General features: G+C 40.9%; 1 protein-coding gene across 4 annotated transcripts in view; it reads right to left on the bottom strand.

Moving 5' to 3' along the window:
- Window positions 1–5,295: 5,295 nt before the first annotated feature.
- EXPH5 (exophilin 5) overlaps window positions 5,296–15,290 on the bottom strand; it is a 75,318-nt gene continuing 65,323 nt past the window's right edge. For all 4 annotated transcript variants that reach the window (XM_070425966.1, XM_070425967.1, XM_070425968.1 and 1 more), the window contains one exon: window positions 5,296–13,526. In XM_070425966.1, the coding sequence (XP_070282067.1) occupies window positions 8,155–13,526 (5,372 nt within the window). In that variant the 3' untranslated portion in view covers window positions 5,296–8,154. The remainder of the gene's footprint in view (window positions 13,527–15,290) is intronic.

The raw sequence follows: 15,290 nt of genomic DNA, 5'->3' as shown, positions 1-15,290 counted from the left end.
GAGACGGTTCATTTAAAATAGGAATTGGGGTAGGCCCTAATCTCATCTAACTGGTGTCCTTATAAGAAGAGGAAATTTGGGCACACACAGAGACATCAAAAGAGTTGGGCATAGACTAAAGACCATGTAAGGGTGCAGTGAGAAGGCAGCCATCTGCAATCTAAGGAGAGAGGCCTGAGAAGAAACCAGACCTGTAGATGACTTGATCTTGGATTTCAGCCTCCAGAACTGTGAGAAAATAAATTTTGTTGTTTAAGCCACCCAGTCTACAGTCTATGGTATTTAGTTATGGCAGCTCTAGAAAACTAATATACCACCCACGCCCCCTCCCCCCACCCCACCAGATCCAGTGGGGACAATGCAAAAGGCCTATCATGGATGCCTGCATTGCAAGAGAAGCACATGGAATTTAGGGGATTACTGCTTTTAGAGTAAGGCGAATTAAGCCTGCTCTGTGTAGGTAAGGAGATGTTATCTCCTCCTTCAAGGTGGCTTGCTGCAAACACATGACAAATGGCAGGGGTAAAGAGTGGTCAAGGACATTCTTTTAAAAAATATATATTTTTATTAATTTCAGAGAGGAATGGAGAGATAGAAACATCAATGATGAGAGAGAATCATTGATCGGCTGCCTCCTGCACACCCTTACACTGGGGATCAAGCTTGCAACCCATGTATATGCCCTGACCAGGAATCAAACCGTGACCTCCTGGTTCATAGGTTGACACTCAACCACTGAGCCATGCCAGCTGGGCAGGACTTTCATTCTTGGCATACCCATCAAAAACACTCAGAGATGTCAGGGCCCATGGCAAACTGCCTCTCCCAATATTAGTGCGTCATATGAAAGCCAGTTAACCTAATCTTGGTGGAATTCAGAGAGGCTTTCTGAAAGAGATCATGCCCATGCTTAAACATGAAAATCATGTTGTGGGAAGAGGGGGAGAAGGTCTTTCCTGGCAATAGAAAAGTCACACTCTACCCGGTTTTGCTCCAGTGGTTAGAGCATTGGGACTGATGGGTCTCAGGTCAATACCAGTCAAGGGCATGTACCTCAGTTGCAGGCTCCATCCCCAGCCCCTAGTGGGCAGAAGGCAACCAATCAATGTGTTTTTCTCACATCAATGTTTCTCTCTCCTCCTCCTCCTCCTCCTCCTCAATTCCACTCTTTCTAAAAATCAATGGTGGAAAAATAATCTTGAAGTAAATTATATACTTCAAGAAGTTTCTATTCCCTTTGACATTCATCTCTATATTGAGCTCCAATCTCAGACACACAGAATTATGGTCTATGTGAGACTCTGGAAGGTCTATATATTCAATATACTTTTATGTATTGTACTGGCGCCTGAAATTGTCACATTAAAGCTATGTAAACTTCACAGCTATTGATTGTCCATATAGTTCATAGCATTTCTACCCCCTTCTAGTAACTACTTCTTTCTCTCTCTCTTTCTCTTTTCCCCCCTCAATTGACAGTTAACAATGAGGCTTTATAAAATATCACCTTAACCCATGGATGGTCACAATTGATTGGCCCATAGTTTGGAACCTGCCTCATGCTGGACTAATCAGAACCTTTTCTTTGGGAATTTAAAAATCATAGTTAAGGAATTTCAATTTGTAACTGACAGTTCTCTTAAACAGAGGCAATGTAAACATTACCATTTTTTTTGTCTTGTAGATGAAATGGAGGAGAAAACTTAGAGAGTTTTCTATATAGTGCACCATACGGGCTTGGTACAGTTCATAAGTGGCATCTCCACCCTTGGTTTTAGGGATAGCTCTGTTTCTTATGATAAATTCCTCCTTTGACATTAGAGAACTGTCTCATTTTCAATATCATTAATTAATAAAAAAAACTTACATGGCTTAGGCAAGCTTAGATCCCATAAAATGCATACATATTTAATTATTTTAATAATATTTATTCAGCATGCAATTTGTCATGTATTCTATAAGATACTGGGGATATAAACTTCTATTTATTATAGTTCTTAGAGTGAATTTTAATGGCTAGATATTTGGTTTAAATATTGCATTCAGAATCTCATAGAATAGGTATACCTCCTCTTAAAACACAGTTGCTGGAAGAACCAAGATGGTGGCATAAAACGCCTATACTCGCTGCCTCCCACAACCACATCAAAATTACAACTAAAATATAGATCAACCATCATCCAGAACCACGGAAAGCTGGCTGAATGGAAGTCCTGCAACTAGAGAAGTAAAGAAGAAAGCACACTGAGACTGGTAGGAAGGACTGATGTGTGGAACAGACTGGACTGGCACCCTTGTGTGCTGCTTTTTTATTGGGAGGAAGATCATCTCTGTGGAGGCTGCCTGGAGGAGCAAGGGGTCCCAGCTCCATACCAGACCCCCAGCCCAGGCTCTCAGAGCTGGGAAAAGAAGTCCCCATAACTACAGGCTGTAAAAACCAGTGCAGACTGGGGCTCAGTGACACAGAGGCTGCTGGAGACCCAGAGGTTCCTCTTAAAGAGCCAACACATGAACCAAACTTATAAGGTTCTGCTTCCTCTGAGCACCAGTGCCAAGGTGAGGCTCTGGGGGACACAGACACATACAAGGAGGAACTGGATTATTTGGCATCAGGGCAGGAACTTGAGGTGGCTTTCTCCCAGATGGAGGTGCTCACAGGGGTCATTGTTCCTATGCTGGGACCTCCCTGGTTGCAGGGCTGACTGGCAGTCATGTCTGTTTGCTTCACCCTGGTGATTCCCTGAGACCCTGCCCTATCCAATTCACAACTCCACCCAACCTGTGTTTAGTAACTTTTGCATATGAATGGCCTTTGCTTAGGCTTCAGACTTTGCTAAAATCTCTCAAACAAGCTGCAGCTGGGTCAGGGAGTCTCAAATCTCTCAATAAAAGGTCCAGGAGTTTAGCCCAGATCAGCTGCTACTGCTCATTACTGCCCTGGTTGCAAGTCTCATAGGGTCCCCTAGCAGCGGTTCTCAACCTGTGAGTCGTGACCCCTTTGGTGGTCGAACGATCCTTTCACAGGAGTTGCCTAAGACCATCCTGCATATCAGATATTTACATTACAATTCATAACAGTAGCAACATTACAGTTATGAAGTAGCAACAAAAATAATTTTATGGTTGGGTCACAACATGAGGAACTGTATTTAAAGGGCCAGAAGGTTGAGAACCACTGCCTTAGAGGTTGGGGGAAACATGCCTGGGGGGAAATGGCATGGGTGTGCTCCTTGGAGGGAGAGTGTGCCCTGGGTCCTCTGTCCTGAGCACATTTATCTCTTTCTTTCAGGTGGAAATCTTAGGGGAGGTCTTAGGGGAGGCTCTTAAGAGACTATTCATCAGTTTTCCAGGTGTGCTCTTTCAGGGTCGTGGTCTCCATTGATTGGTCAGTGCCACGGCAGGGGGTCATTAGTCAATGCAGCTGGTCCTAAGGCAGCTAAGGTGTCACTTGCCTGGTTTTGCTGCTTTTCTGGGCCTGGAGCTGAAATGCAACTGAGGCCTAGATGTTATCTTTAGGGAGGAAAAGGTCAGGGTTCTAAACCACATGACCAGTGATATGCTAGGGGAGGACAGCTTACCCCGGGGTGAGGTTCTTGTTTTCCTAGTTTTGCCCTCGCTAGGTATCCAGAGTGTTCTGCCCTGGTGAGTTTCTATACCCGGCCCATGTCCTTGCTCTGCTCATGTGTAACACCCACTGATATATTTGAAGTGCATAATATAATTATATACATACAGTATATTTCTTTTTAAAATCTTTACTGTTGAAAGTATTACATATGTCCCCCTTTTCCCCCATTGACCTCTCCCAGCTGCCTCTGCTTCCCCAACCCAGGCTTTCACCCTTCCTACTGTCTGTGTGTGTGTGTGTGTGTGTGTGTATATATATATATATATATATATATATATATATATATATATATATATAGTATTTACATTTTTGAGGGGGTCTTGCTACCCTTCCTCTCTTTCCTGATGTTCTTGAACATACCTTCCAACAGCCCCCCCCCCACCTCCCACCTCTACCTACCCCGACTCCCTGCCATAAAGCAGCCTTGTATGTATCCCTCTGTATGTACACATGCACATGCAGGTGTGTTGTTAATGATTACAAAAATGAGATTTTGCTTTTCTCACTCAACAGTACGCATGCGGAATCTTCCAAGTCAATGTATGTGGTTTTATTTTATGCTTTTTAATGGTAATATTACATATGTGTATGTCCCATAAATATATCCAATCATTTTTTATTAGGTATTCACTTTATTTCCAGTTTTTGCTATAATCTAACATTGTAGCAATAAACATTCTTCTGTGTAAGTCTATACATACTATTGCTTTTATTTCTATTGTTTTCTGGGGAAAATGAATATGGTGATTCAGTATGCTGGCTCACTCAACTTCCTGATTCTGCATCTTCCTGGTCATAACAGAGACAATAGCTCCATATCAACTCAATTCTGTGGCATGGTTTTAGCTTAGTGTCTATTTCCTCAGACCTACCAATGTTGAGTGACAAGGGTTTGGTGAGCCTGAGGAGGGGCGGTGAAGGATTAAAGAAAAGACAGACAAAGAGAACATAGCTGGGGCTCGGTGGATCTCCTGTGCCTGGACGAGGCCACAGAGAAGGATCCAGCCAGCTAGCTGAGGCTTTATTTTATAGTCAGAAAAAAACAAGGTAGTGGTCTATATAGTTACAATGTTCTTGTAAGTTTCACTTGTCTTGGCAGTACTTGCTGCATCTCCCACAGCCCATTAGCTACCTAGGAAGGACCTAGGGGGCGGCCATAAGGTCAAACTTAATTATGCTAAGAGGGCTCTGCCCTCTAAGCTGGGACTTGTTTGTGGCTCTGCCACAGGCCGATCTGAGGCTTAACTTTTGAGCTGCTCCCTATAGTTGAGCAGGAATTAACATTGCATGTCTTATATTCCCATTACAAAGACCTATTTATTTTTCATCATTGCTATCAGGCAGGAAGACCCAGCTCCATGCAGCTTCCTCTTCCCCTATAAATGTGGGAGCTCTCAGAGAAATGCTAGACTTTATTCACTCCTCTTCTGTTAGGCAACCGGGTACAATGATCTCATTTGTTGGTTGCCTGTTTTGGGGTTCAAAGAGAAGAAGAGAGAGGCCACTGTTTTTTTAAAACCACTCATATGGTTGATATTCAATAATCACTAAAAAGATGTGTTTGAATACTCTTGTACTGTGCCTCTTCCCTTTGTAGTTTTCCTGAAACTTTCACATTTAAAAAATCATCATTTGAGGATGGGAATGAAAACTAAGTCAAACAGTGCATTTATTGAAATCATTTATTTCAACACAGGTATTGTTTTAAAGGTGTGCTCTGTCTCGTTTCACATCTGGAGAACAGGTTTGAGAAAAAGTATACAAAAGGATCATTTGACAACATTTTAACAAAAGTGCTTAAGGCTTATTTGTTTCAGGACACAGGAGTTCCTGTTACAAAGAGCCCCTAAGTGGTAATACATCACAAACTTACTTTCTGAATAAAATATTTACACATTTACACTGTACATCTAACTGGGATATTCTGGAGCAGTTCTACTAACATTAACAATAAACTCTTACCAGTAAGGTCTCTTTAATCCGCTGGCATCCTTTTACAGTTTTTCCAATTTGATTCCCTTCTTCACCATCACCTAAGTGGACTTTCTTTCATAACCTCCAATACAGGCACAAAGTTACCTCCTACAGTCACTTTTATTAGTTTATTATCAGCCAAAAGCTTGTTAGGAGCAGTTAGAGTTTTATTAACATCAATGTATTTACAATGTAAGGGAATAAATTCTTTAGTGAAAAGTCTCTAAAAATTAAAATAACCTCATTAGGCCCTATTTTAAATGGACTTTACATTTAAAAATGTATGGCTTTAGAAGTCCATTATCTAAACAAGTTAATAATTTACCAGATACTTATTAGTATTGATTCCCTCCTGGGTTATTCCATTTATAAGTATAAAAATTACTATTATAAATTACTACAGCTATACCAAAAATGGATATTAAAAAGCAGTAGTTTTTATGTTAAAATACATAGAAATTTTCTGTACTTCTTTAACGAAGTGTTTTATAAAAGTATAAAACTATAGAAGGTGCTATTTTAATACATTTTCTGTTTTCTTGATTCTTAAGCCAAACCAACAGCAAACATTACAAATCGTGCAAGTGAGTGCTGACCATCAGTTACCTTTGAAACCAGACATAGTAGATTCCAGTGCAAAGATTCCTCACCTTAACTTATGTATGTTAACAATGTTGTTTCAATGTTAATATAGCCTAAACTCAGTGAAAAATAAGCTAACTTCATCTCCTCTTTTGTAGCATACATGTAGACTCAGATATTTACTGAAATAGAACTCAAAAGCTGGTCATTAAAAAAAAGTCAAGAATCAATATTAAAATATTAATTGAATATCTTTAAATTACATAGAAAATATAGGTCATGGTTTATGAAAACTTTACTTAAATAAGCAGATAAATAGAAAAAGGGAAAGGCAGAATTTACAAACATTCATAACACAAAATATTAAATGTTATTTATTTTTTACCATACAAATTCAAATTAAAAAATATAGAATAGTTGATTTTAAATTCTATTATCAGTCTCTTTAAGATCAAGATTGGTCAGAGCCTGACGTTTAAAACAATTTACAGATTTAAGGATTAGCTTTCAAGTCAGTTACCACATCTTCATTAGTTTTGAGTTGCATGGGAACAACATAAACTTGCCCTAGCATTTTGCTTCTAAGCCAGGCAATGATTAAGAAGATAATGATAATATAGCACTGTCTTGAATTTTATCAGTTCCAGATCTCCATACAGGTCACCAACACCTATCATCATCCTTAATTTATATGGATAAAACAGACTAGAGCGGAAATAAGTATAAAGCAAACAAGTATAAGCCCACTCATGTTGACCTTCACAGTACTAAGATGGCATGCTTTCTGTAGTTTTAGCAAATTATCTTTATTCTGATTAGGAGGAGAGAAATCCCCCTGAAGTTCTGCATGGCAACTAAAGCGTTAGGAAAGTCAGGTTATCAGAGCGTATGGGAAGTTATTTAGTCGGATAAATTACCGAAAGAATCATAGTGACAAGCCCTTAGAAGCTCTGCCTTGTTATTTCTAAGGGTTTGGTAAATGATCCCACAGGTTAGGGCCTTGGCCAAGGTTACCACTGGAAACTTAGGACTAAAATGTCCCACATGGAAAAAAGTATTCAAGCCTGCAATGAAGAAATGGAAAAATGTAGTATGGAAATGGGAAAAACCAGTTGCTTAGAGAGCTGCAATTTCAGTCTAAAGAAGGGGTGTCTACTTGTCTCCACCACTCAGTTATGTTTCTTTCCTAAGCAGAAATTCTGTGGCCAAGCCTTCTGTCCCCTCAGGTCCTTGACTTAATTAAAATTTCGCTCTTAAGAATTCAGCCAATTCTTACAATTTCAAAGGAATTCCTACAAGTGTTGTTTGGCTTCCTAGGAATTCAGCTCCTTATCTCTCATCTCAATAAGCACTCAAGACATGTGGCTCCCTGGCTCCACCGTGGATACAACAGGACGGTCCTTATAAAAATTTCTTTTTTCTTTGTCAAAGAAAATAAACCCTAAATCTCCTAAATGTTGATGAGTTAAACAGGATGATACTATTTACACCACTGTCATCATCCTTACATTTAATTTAATGCCATGATTATGGGGTGTGGGCCAGAGGAGGGCAATAGAGTTTTGCAGTTGAACTAGGTAACTAGTAAGTTTTGTATGTGTTTGGGATATTAGGGCTGTAAATCACAATGAAAGGTATAAAAAAAAAAAAAAAAAAAGGTCAGGGGGAAAGTAGACCAGAAAGCCAAAATTGAACAGTGAACTAGAGACTAAATTGGGTATGGGGAGGAGGGCTAAGGATATATACAGAGGAAGAAAATAGCAGAGAATCCCTCAAAATGAGAATTGATTGCTGTGGAATTCAGGAAGTAGAGGAAAAAAGAAAAAGAATTTGGGTTGCTTCAGAGCAGGTACTGCCCAAATAGATTTTCTTTTTTTATATATTTGTTCTTCCCATAGACACACACAATTATACTTAATTTCCACTATCAGCTTTTGGAGAAAAGGTTATGCATTTTATTGAAAAAAGCCTCACAGTTCTGACTCTTTGTCATTTTCATCCAGGTAGTACTCATCATCTGTGGTTGTGTCTGTGTCACAGTCTGAGTCCAGTGGGTCCTCTTCATAGATATTAAGTGGTACATTTGGAGGTAAGCCACCTTCTGGCGTCAGATTGCTAGGAGAATCTGAGCTCGATGACTCCATTGGGTTAGGAGGGTGAACTATTTCATCTTTCAGGAAGCCAGGGTTCTTCAGAAAACTTGGTTTCCATAGCCTTCCTTGTGTGAGTGACCTCTTTACATTCTCCAAGAAAGCCAACTGCTGCTCTTTCCCAAATATCCCATAGTCAATAGGCCTGGATATAGATGTTGCTGACTTGGGACCCGTTTCTGCCCTGCCACTCTGCAAAGCCCAGCTTTCATTTTCATCACAGGAGGAAAGTTCAGAAAAGGACTTGAATCTTCGACTGGACTCACTGTTGTTAGGGAATTCGTGCCCAAGGGTCAGGCGGCTCAGGGCATTGTCAATAGAAGTGCTTTCAGAAAAATGGCGCTCCCTGGCTTTCGGAGGATGACTTTGGCGTAGCAGATTGCCATGCACGTGGATATTTTTTAAACTCTTTGAACGATAGGGGTGTGGCTCAGGTTCCCACTCCTGAGGTGCAGTGCTCCTTTGTTGTTGCTGACACATGGCCAGTGGGATGCTCACTGTAGATTTCTCCGCAGGCTCCAATGGTAGACGAGGGGTCAGCCTCCTCGAATGGCTGGAGAAATCGGCTTCGCTGAGGCTGGTGAAGGTGGGTTGGGCCAGGGCTCCCGACTCTCTTTCCAAACTCTGAACTACTGTTACATCTTTAGAATTCTCATGCTTTGGTGGTGATTCTGAGATATTTCTAAACTCATCCTGACGTGGTTGTGAAATGCTGCTAGACTTCTGATTGCTTAAGTGTGTGGAAGCTTCTCTGTTGGATATCATAGTAATCTGGAAAGGGTCCTCAGATTTCTTCACATCCATTCCATCATGATTCAACTTGTTTTCATCTGTAGATTCTGTGGACTTTGGGGTAGGCTCAGGGGACACTGGGTTGCAGTCTAGTGTGCCAAGGGATAAACGACCGAAACCAGAGCTGTTCTCACCTTGGGGGAAGATAGTAGCTATATGTCTTCTGGGGCTTACATCTTTAGCTGGAAATTTTCTGCTTGCTTTGGACATGGTCGCCAATCTGTGTTTAACGGAAGATCTGCTTTTCCCCTTTTCTAGGTCATCCAAACTGGTTCTGTCTTTATTGCTTCCTGCAGGAAGTGAGAGCTGATCCCATGCCAACCCCTGCGTTTCATCTTTAGCCTTCCCCTTCTTTGTCAGAGTTACCTCCTGGCTTCTTTGAGGTAGTTCTCTGGGTTCCGACTGCAAACTGTCCACATCTCGTTCACCTGAACAAGTCTCCTCTTCAAGATGTAGTTTATGCAAAGCTGGCGTAAGAGCAAAGACTTGGCTTTCTGAGTCAGAAAGTGCTTTGTCCGTCTTTTTTTGGAAATCTGCTCCTCTGACTTTCCTAGGCTGCAATCCATTGGAGCAGTCATCTTTAGCGATGCCCGTGCTGACTTTCTGAAGACACTTTGCGCTTCCAGTAGTTGTGATGACTACACCACCACCTGCACACTCCCCAGAACTTCTTCTGGTTTTCAGATTTTCAGCGTTCCCTTCTGAATGGGCTGGAGGATTAAAAGGACCACTGTTAGCAGATTTAATGGAGTGCTGACAATTTTCAGATTTCTCTTCTGTGACTTTTCCCCCCTGAAGCATTGATGAAGTATGCAGGGTTTCATTTTGCAACTTTCCCCGCCTCTTTTTCTTGCTTTGTGAATCACCTAGAGGTGTTCTAGCTAAGTTACCTGGGGAAGTTTCTCTAGTTTTAGATTCTCCTTTATGAAGAGAAACATCTGCCTCAATAGAAGCCATTTCCTGTAGTGTGGGTTCTGAGGGCCCAGTACTTGGTAATTGTAAAACAGTCTCATTCTCAGTGTTGTGAGAAAGGCAACTGCTGTTTTCCTGAGACGTTAGGTCTTCAGATGAAGTTGTTCCTGACTGCTCTTGTGTAGAATGATTCAGTTTCTCTTTTTCTAAAGTATCAGGGAATGTTTCAGATGCCACTTTAGTTGATTCTGTAAGTGAGTCAATATTTTCAGTATACTTTTGGAGGAGGCTACAGAATTTTTTGCTGTGTTTCCTTGGTAGAGTGTAATATATTGAAACGATCTCAAGACACTTTACATTCTCTTCATCACCAGAAACAGAAAACATGCTCGTAGTCTTAACTTTATGTAATGTTTTCCTACTTTTTCCCCCTGACATAGCTGAAGAAAGAGGTAAAGGGTCTTCATTTGAAAGGGAAAATGTACCTGTCTTGGAGGCAACAATTTTACCATCCTTTTCAATGCATTCTTGACAGTGTTCCTTTCCGTGGTGTCTTTTGGTTAAAGAACAATCCCTAACAGATGAGTCACTTTCCAGAGGGTTCATGGTTTTCTCCCAAGGTCGCAGTGTTATAGCAGAAGCATCCATGTCTGTGATCAAGCATTTCTCTCTCTCATCTTTCCCAAGGGAGGCATATGGTACCCCTAAAGGACATGACACAGCCCTCTTGATGAGGAATGGAAGGGGTTCTTTTCTAATGAAAGAAGGTTCAGTGTTTGTCATCCTCTCTGTGGCTTTAGGCCCAGCTGAGGCTGAGTCTGAAACTACTTTGGAACAGCTGATTTCTGACTCAGAAGAACTGGGGCTGAACTTGTTTGATGTGTCTCTCCCTATTGGATCCTCTACATCAGTTTCAGACGGGCGTGGAAGTGGCTTATTCCTAAATGAAGGAGCCATTATCTTACTTTCTGACTTCCTGCTGTTAATGGGGAAACTGGCTGCTGTTCTCGGTAAGCTACAGTACATTGTGTGGAGCTCAGGAGCCTTGGAATCACTTGGGTTCACCTCCACGAGGCTACTGCTGCCACTTGTGGGTGCTGATTTACTTTCTGTTTTGCTCAACTTTTCAAGATAGGATATACGCCGTCTTACTTTTCCTTTCCCCCTTCCAGCCCTGACAGGAGAATGTGAATGGCGTCTGACATCAACCACTCTGTGATGGATAGGCACAAAACCAGCATCTCTGCTTTCATTTTCTGAAGGGCTCAAGGTAAACGGATTATTTTGATGCTTGCTATTATTGTCTTCATTTTCTTCTTCTCTCAAAGATGGATCTTTGCCTGAAAGGCTTTTCCCAGAGAACACTGTAGTAGAAGGAACTATCAGAGCACCAAGGAAACCATTATTTGATGGCGAAGAATCTGGTGCTGTACCTGATGGCAGACCTAAAGAATCACGTGGGATACTGTGACCCGCAGTTGACTTGCTACCATTGGTGAAATGAGTTTTGGTACATTGTTCTTCCTTGGTATCCAAAATAGCAGACATTTCTGGTGACTGTGTATTTTGATTACCAGTAGATTCAGAGCTCCAGTGGCTACTTTCAATAGTACTTGAAATAGCTTCATTACTTACTGTTAATTCCTGGAGGCCACCTTCACTTGGGCTGGGAGTCAATGATGGTACTCTGCTCTCTTGAATGAAAGGAAAGGAAGTTGTTGGGCCAAGTTTTCTGTTTTCAGTGTAACTCTGATCTTTCTTTGGTTCATTGGCCTTACCTCCCTGTGATATATGCATTTTGGAGACATCTTTCCCAGAAATGACTTGGGGTGACTTTTTTGAACTTTTTGTGGTAGATGCATTAAAAACAAGTCCATTGGTTTTGGCTGAGTCTCGGGAGAGGGGACTTTGAAAATCAGCTAAAGGATTAGAGATTACTGTCTCTGAAACAGGTTGGGGCTTTTCACTTGTTGTGTTTGTCTGGTCCATCTTGTTTAGTTGTTTGTCTTTTTCCAAAATAGATCCATTCAAGTCTTGCTCACCATTCACTTCTGAGGCCAAGATATTGGGTTGGCTTTGAGTAAAAGGTGGGGAATCAACTGGATCGCTGTTGGTCACAGTGACTTCTGTGTAGCTTCTTATTAGAAGAGAGGCAGGCTTACTTTTCTGCCAAGTGACCGTGGGATTCTGAAAGTTGGGACCCTGACGATTCCCTTTGTCATCGGAAATCTGGGGGAAGGAACTTCTGAATGAGGATGCCAGAGTCGGAGCAGTTCCAAATGAGTAAGGTTCTTTGTTTCCATGTACTTCTACAGGAGAACTGTCCTGTTGACATCTTAACCCCCTAGATTTGATGTGATAGTTTGAACCCACCATGGAGCACATATTTGGTGTGCCAAAATGAGTCCTCTGGTTTCCATTACCTTGTGACACCTCCATGCTCTCCAGTGTAGACATCTGAGGATCAAACTGCCAGGGATATGGCTCTTCTTGGTCTCTGGAAATATTTGTTCTGTAGCTAGGTGGAAATGATGCCCAGTGTTGGGAAGAAACATTATGGCCGTGGCCAGCTGATGCACAGTTTGCCTCAGGGGAAGTCATTTCAAAGTCTCTGTCAGAAGTGAAAGGTTTCCTACTTTGACGAAAGCCAGACCAGGGAGCATGTTCTTCCTGTTGGCCCCCGAAAGGACTTTGTCTAAATCTCTGTTGCCTGCTTCGTCCAAAGGTATTGCTAAAAAAAGACCTCGCAAATGGGTTGTCTTGACGGTAGAATGGCATGTTCTCTGAGTTCTCAAACGGGTCAGGACTCACTGTGCTATCCATGGGGGAATTTAAATTTACATTTTGGTAAATATTCTGTGAACGATAAAATTCATATCTCCTAGTCTCCTGAAAACACCTGGGATACATATACTGGTCAGCAGGGTCAATTTCCATTGGTGATGGTGCCCTCAGGAATTCTTCCTGGTTTGGCCTCTCTCCAGAAGAATCTGATCTATTCCATATGATGGATGATAAAGGAGTTCTCTTTGGGCTCTGCTGGTGGCTTGGTGGCATAAACCCACTCTTGTTCTGAGTAGTGGCTGGAAAATGTATGCTTCTTGTTGTGAAACGCCCTGTGGCTGGGGAGGCTAATCGCTGCCTGCTGTCAAAACACAGAGAAGTACTGCCGAAAGCATTCTTTTGCGAATAATCTTCTTTTAAAACTCGGGGCTCCCTTGTTCTGTACATATCATAAATGGTCCTTGTTCTAGGAGAAAAGGTTCTAAATCCTTCTCTAGGGGCTCCTGGTCTGAGGATGTCATAGACAGACATATTAGAAGTTTCATTAGCGCAGTTTTTGTGCCTTCCTGTGGTATTTCCATGTCGGTTCCCACTGGAGTAAAAATGACTGAACTGTGTTCTTGGTCCATAGTCGAGAGGCGTTCTTGAATTCACTGAGCTTGAAGACTGCTCCTGAGCCAGGGTATTATCCAAGTCATCTAAAACTGAAAGGAGAATATGAATGACATTTTGGTATAACATTTTAGCTTGATAATTTGAGTTGTTGGGGCCCCTCTTGAAGAAACATAATAATTTTATGTTTATCATATTATCATAGATGTGATGACATTAGTTTTGATTATAATTTTACAATAGTCTGACTTTTACAAAGCTGTAATGAAAGTTTCTTTTTCATACTTTTTCAAAGTTAACCTTCCATAATGCCTTAATGGACATAAAGCTACATTTTCCCAAATGACAGGTTTTAACCGTGGCTTCTTTTAGTACTTCTTTTGTGTCACTAAGTGGCTAAAGTATTTACAGCCGTGTTTACCTCAGAGGATTGTAATAGAAATGAGAGTCTGTAAACAACATGTGATTTCTCAGTTGTACATTAAGAAAACAGTATTACCACCAAAAGTTTAACACCTAATTTATAAACATACTTACTTGGATGGATTTGAGCAATTCATAAAATTTAAAGTTCTATACAATATTGTTAAATGATTTGCTAATGGTAGATTGTTTTTCCTGGAAAAATTAAGACCTATTAGTACTCACTTATTGAAAAAAAATTATTGATTGACTTTAGAGAGAGAGGAAGGGGGAGAGAGAGAGTGAGAGAGAAACATCGATTTTTGTAGTTCCACTTATTTATAAGGCCCATTAGCACTCCTTTCAGATAGCACTTCCTATGTGTCATGCACAATTCTAAGCACTTAAATTTATTAACTCATTAAATCCACACCTGACCTTATAAGATTTGGTATTATTACTAGTCTTGTTTTAAAAATGAGGAAACGGAGGCACAAAGAGATGAGGTAAGTTGCTAAGGTCACACCGCTAGTAAGTACATGGATACAGGCAGTCTGTCTCCGGAGGCCATACACGCAACCGCTGTGCAAGGCCACCTCAGTGCCGTAAAAGTTCACTTTTCACTATTTCTTTTAATGGATTATAAAGATGATTTCACTATCAGCTCACAATGTTACAAGGTTGTGAATGGCCACTGTCAAACAGTGTTTACCTGTCTCTCAGTAGCAAGGTCAGAGTATGGTGTCCAAGTTAGGACCTAGTGACCTTCTCATGCCAAGGACCCTAGGCCAACCCCAGACCAGTGCTCGGGCTTCCTAGGTCCACATCTCTGTGCTCAGACCAGTCACAGGGTATTTGCAGTTGGTATCTCTTTGAATTGTGATTATTTAATCATATTTGACATCTTTTTTTTTTTAATAAAAACCTGTTAGAATTTAAATTGGACCATAATCTTCTAAAGTTTTAAGATTCCCTAAAGCCCACATTGTAGTAGATATAATTTTACCATATTCATGTTACAATGACTATAAGTCATTGACACCTTTATTTATTTTTAAAAAAATATGTTTTATTGATTTTTTACAGAGAAGAAGGGAGAGGGATAGAGAATTAGAAACATCGATGAGAGAAAAACATCGATCAGCTGCCTCCTGCACACCTCCCACTGAAGATGTGCCCACAACCAAGGTACATGCCCTTGACCGGAATCAAACCCGGAACCCTTCAGTCCGCAGGCCGACGCTCTATCCATTGAGCCAAACCAGTTAGGGCGATGACACCTTTATTGAAGAAATGTTCATTAAAGAAGATAAAATCTTTATGAGAAACAAGTTAGGGTATTATTTAAATTGCTAAGGCGTTTTTACAGAAATCTTTCATTCTGAGTTACATAAAATGGTGCACTCTCCTCGGTTATTTAAAATTATTTGTTATCAAAATATTTTATTTTAACT

This window comes from Myotis yumanensis, unplaced genomic scaffold (assembly GCF_028538775.1).
Source record: "Myotis yumanensis isolate MYYU_CA2020_CCGP unplaced genomic scaffold, mMyoYum1.0.hap1 SCAF_10, whole genome shotgun sequence".
NCBI classification, from domain to species: domain Eukaryota; kingdom Metazoa; phylum Chordata; class Mammalia; order Chiroptera; family Vespertilionidae; genus Myotis; species Myotis yumanensis.
This window is presented reverse-complemented; position numbering and strand designations above follow the sequence as displayed.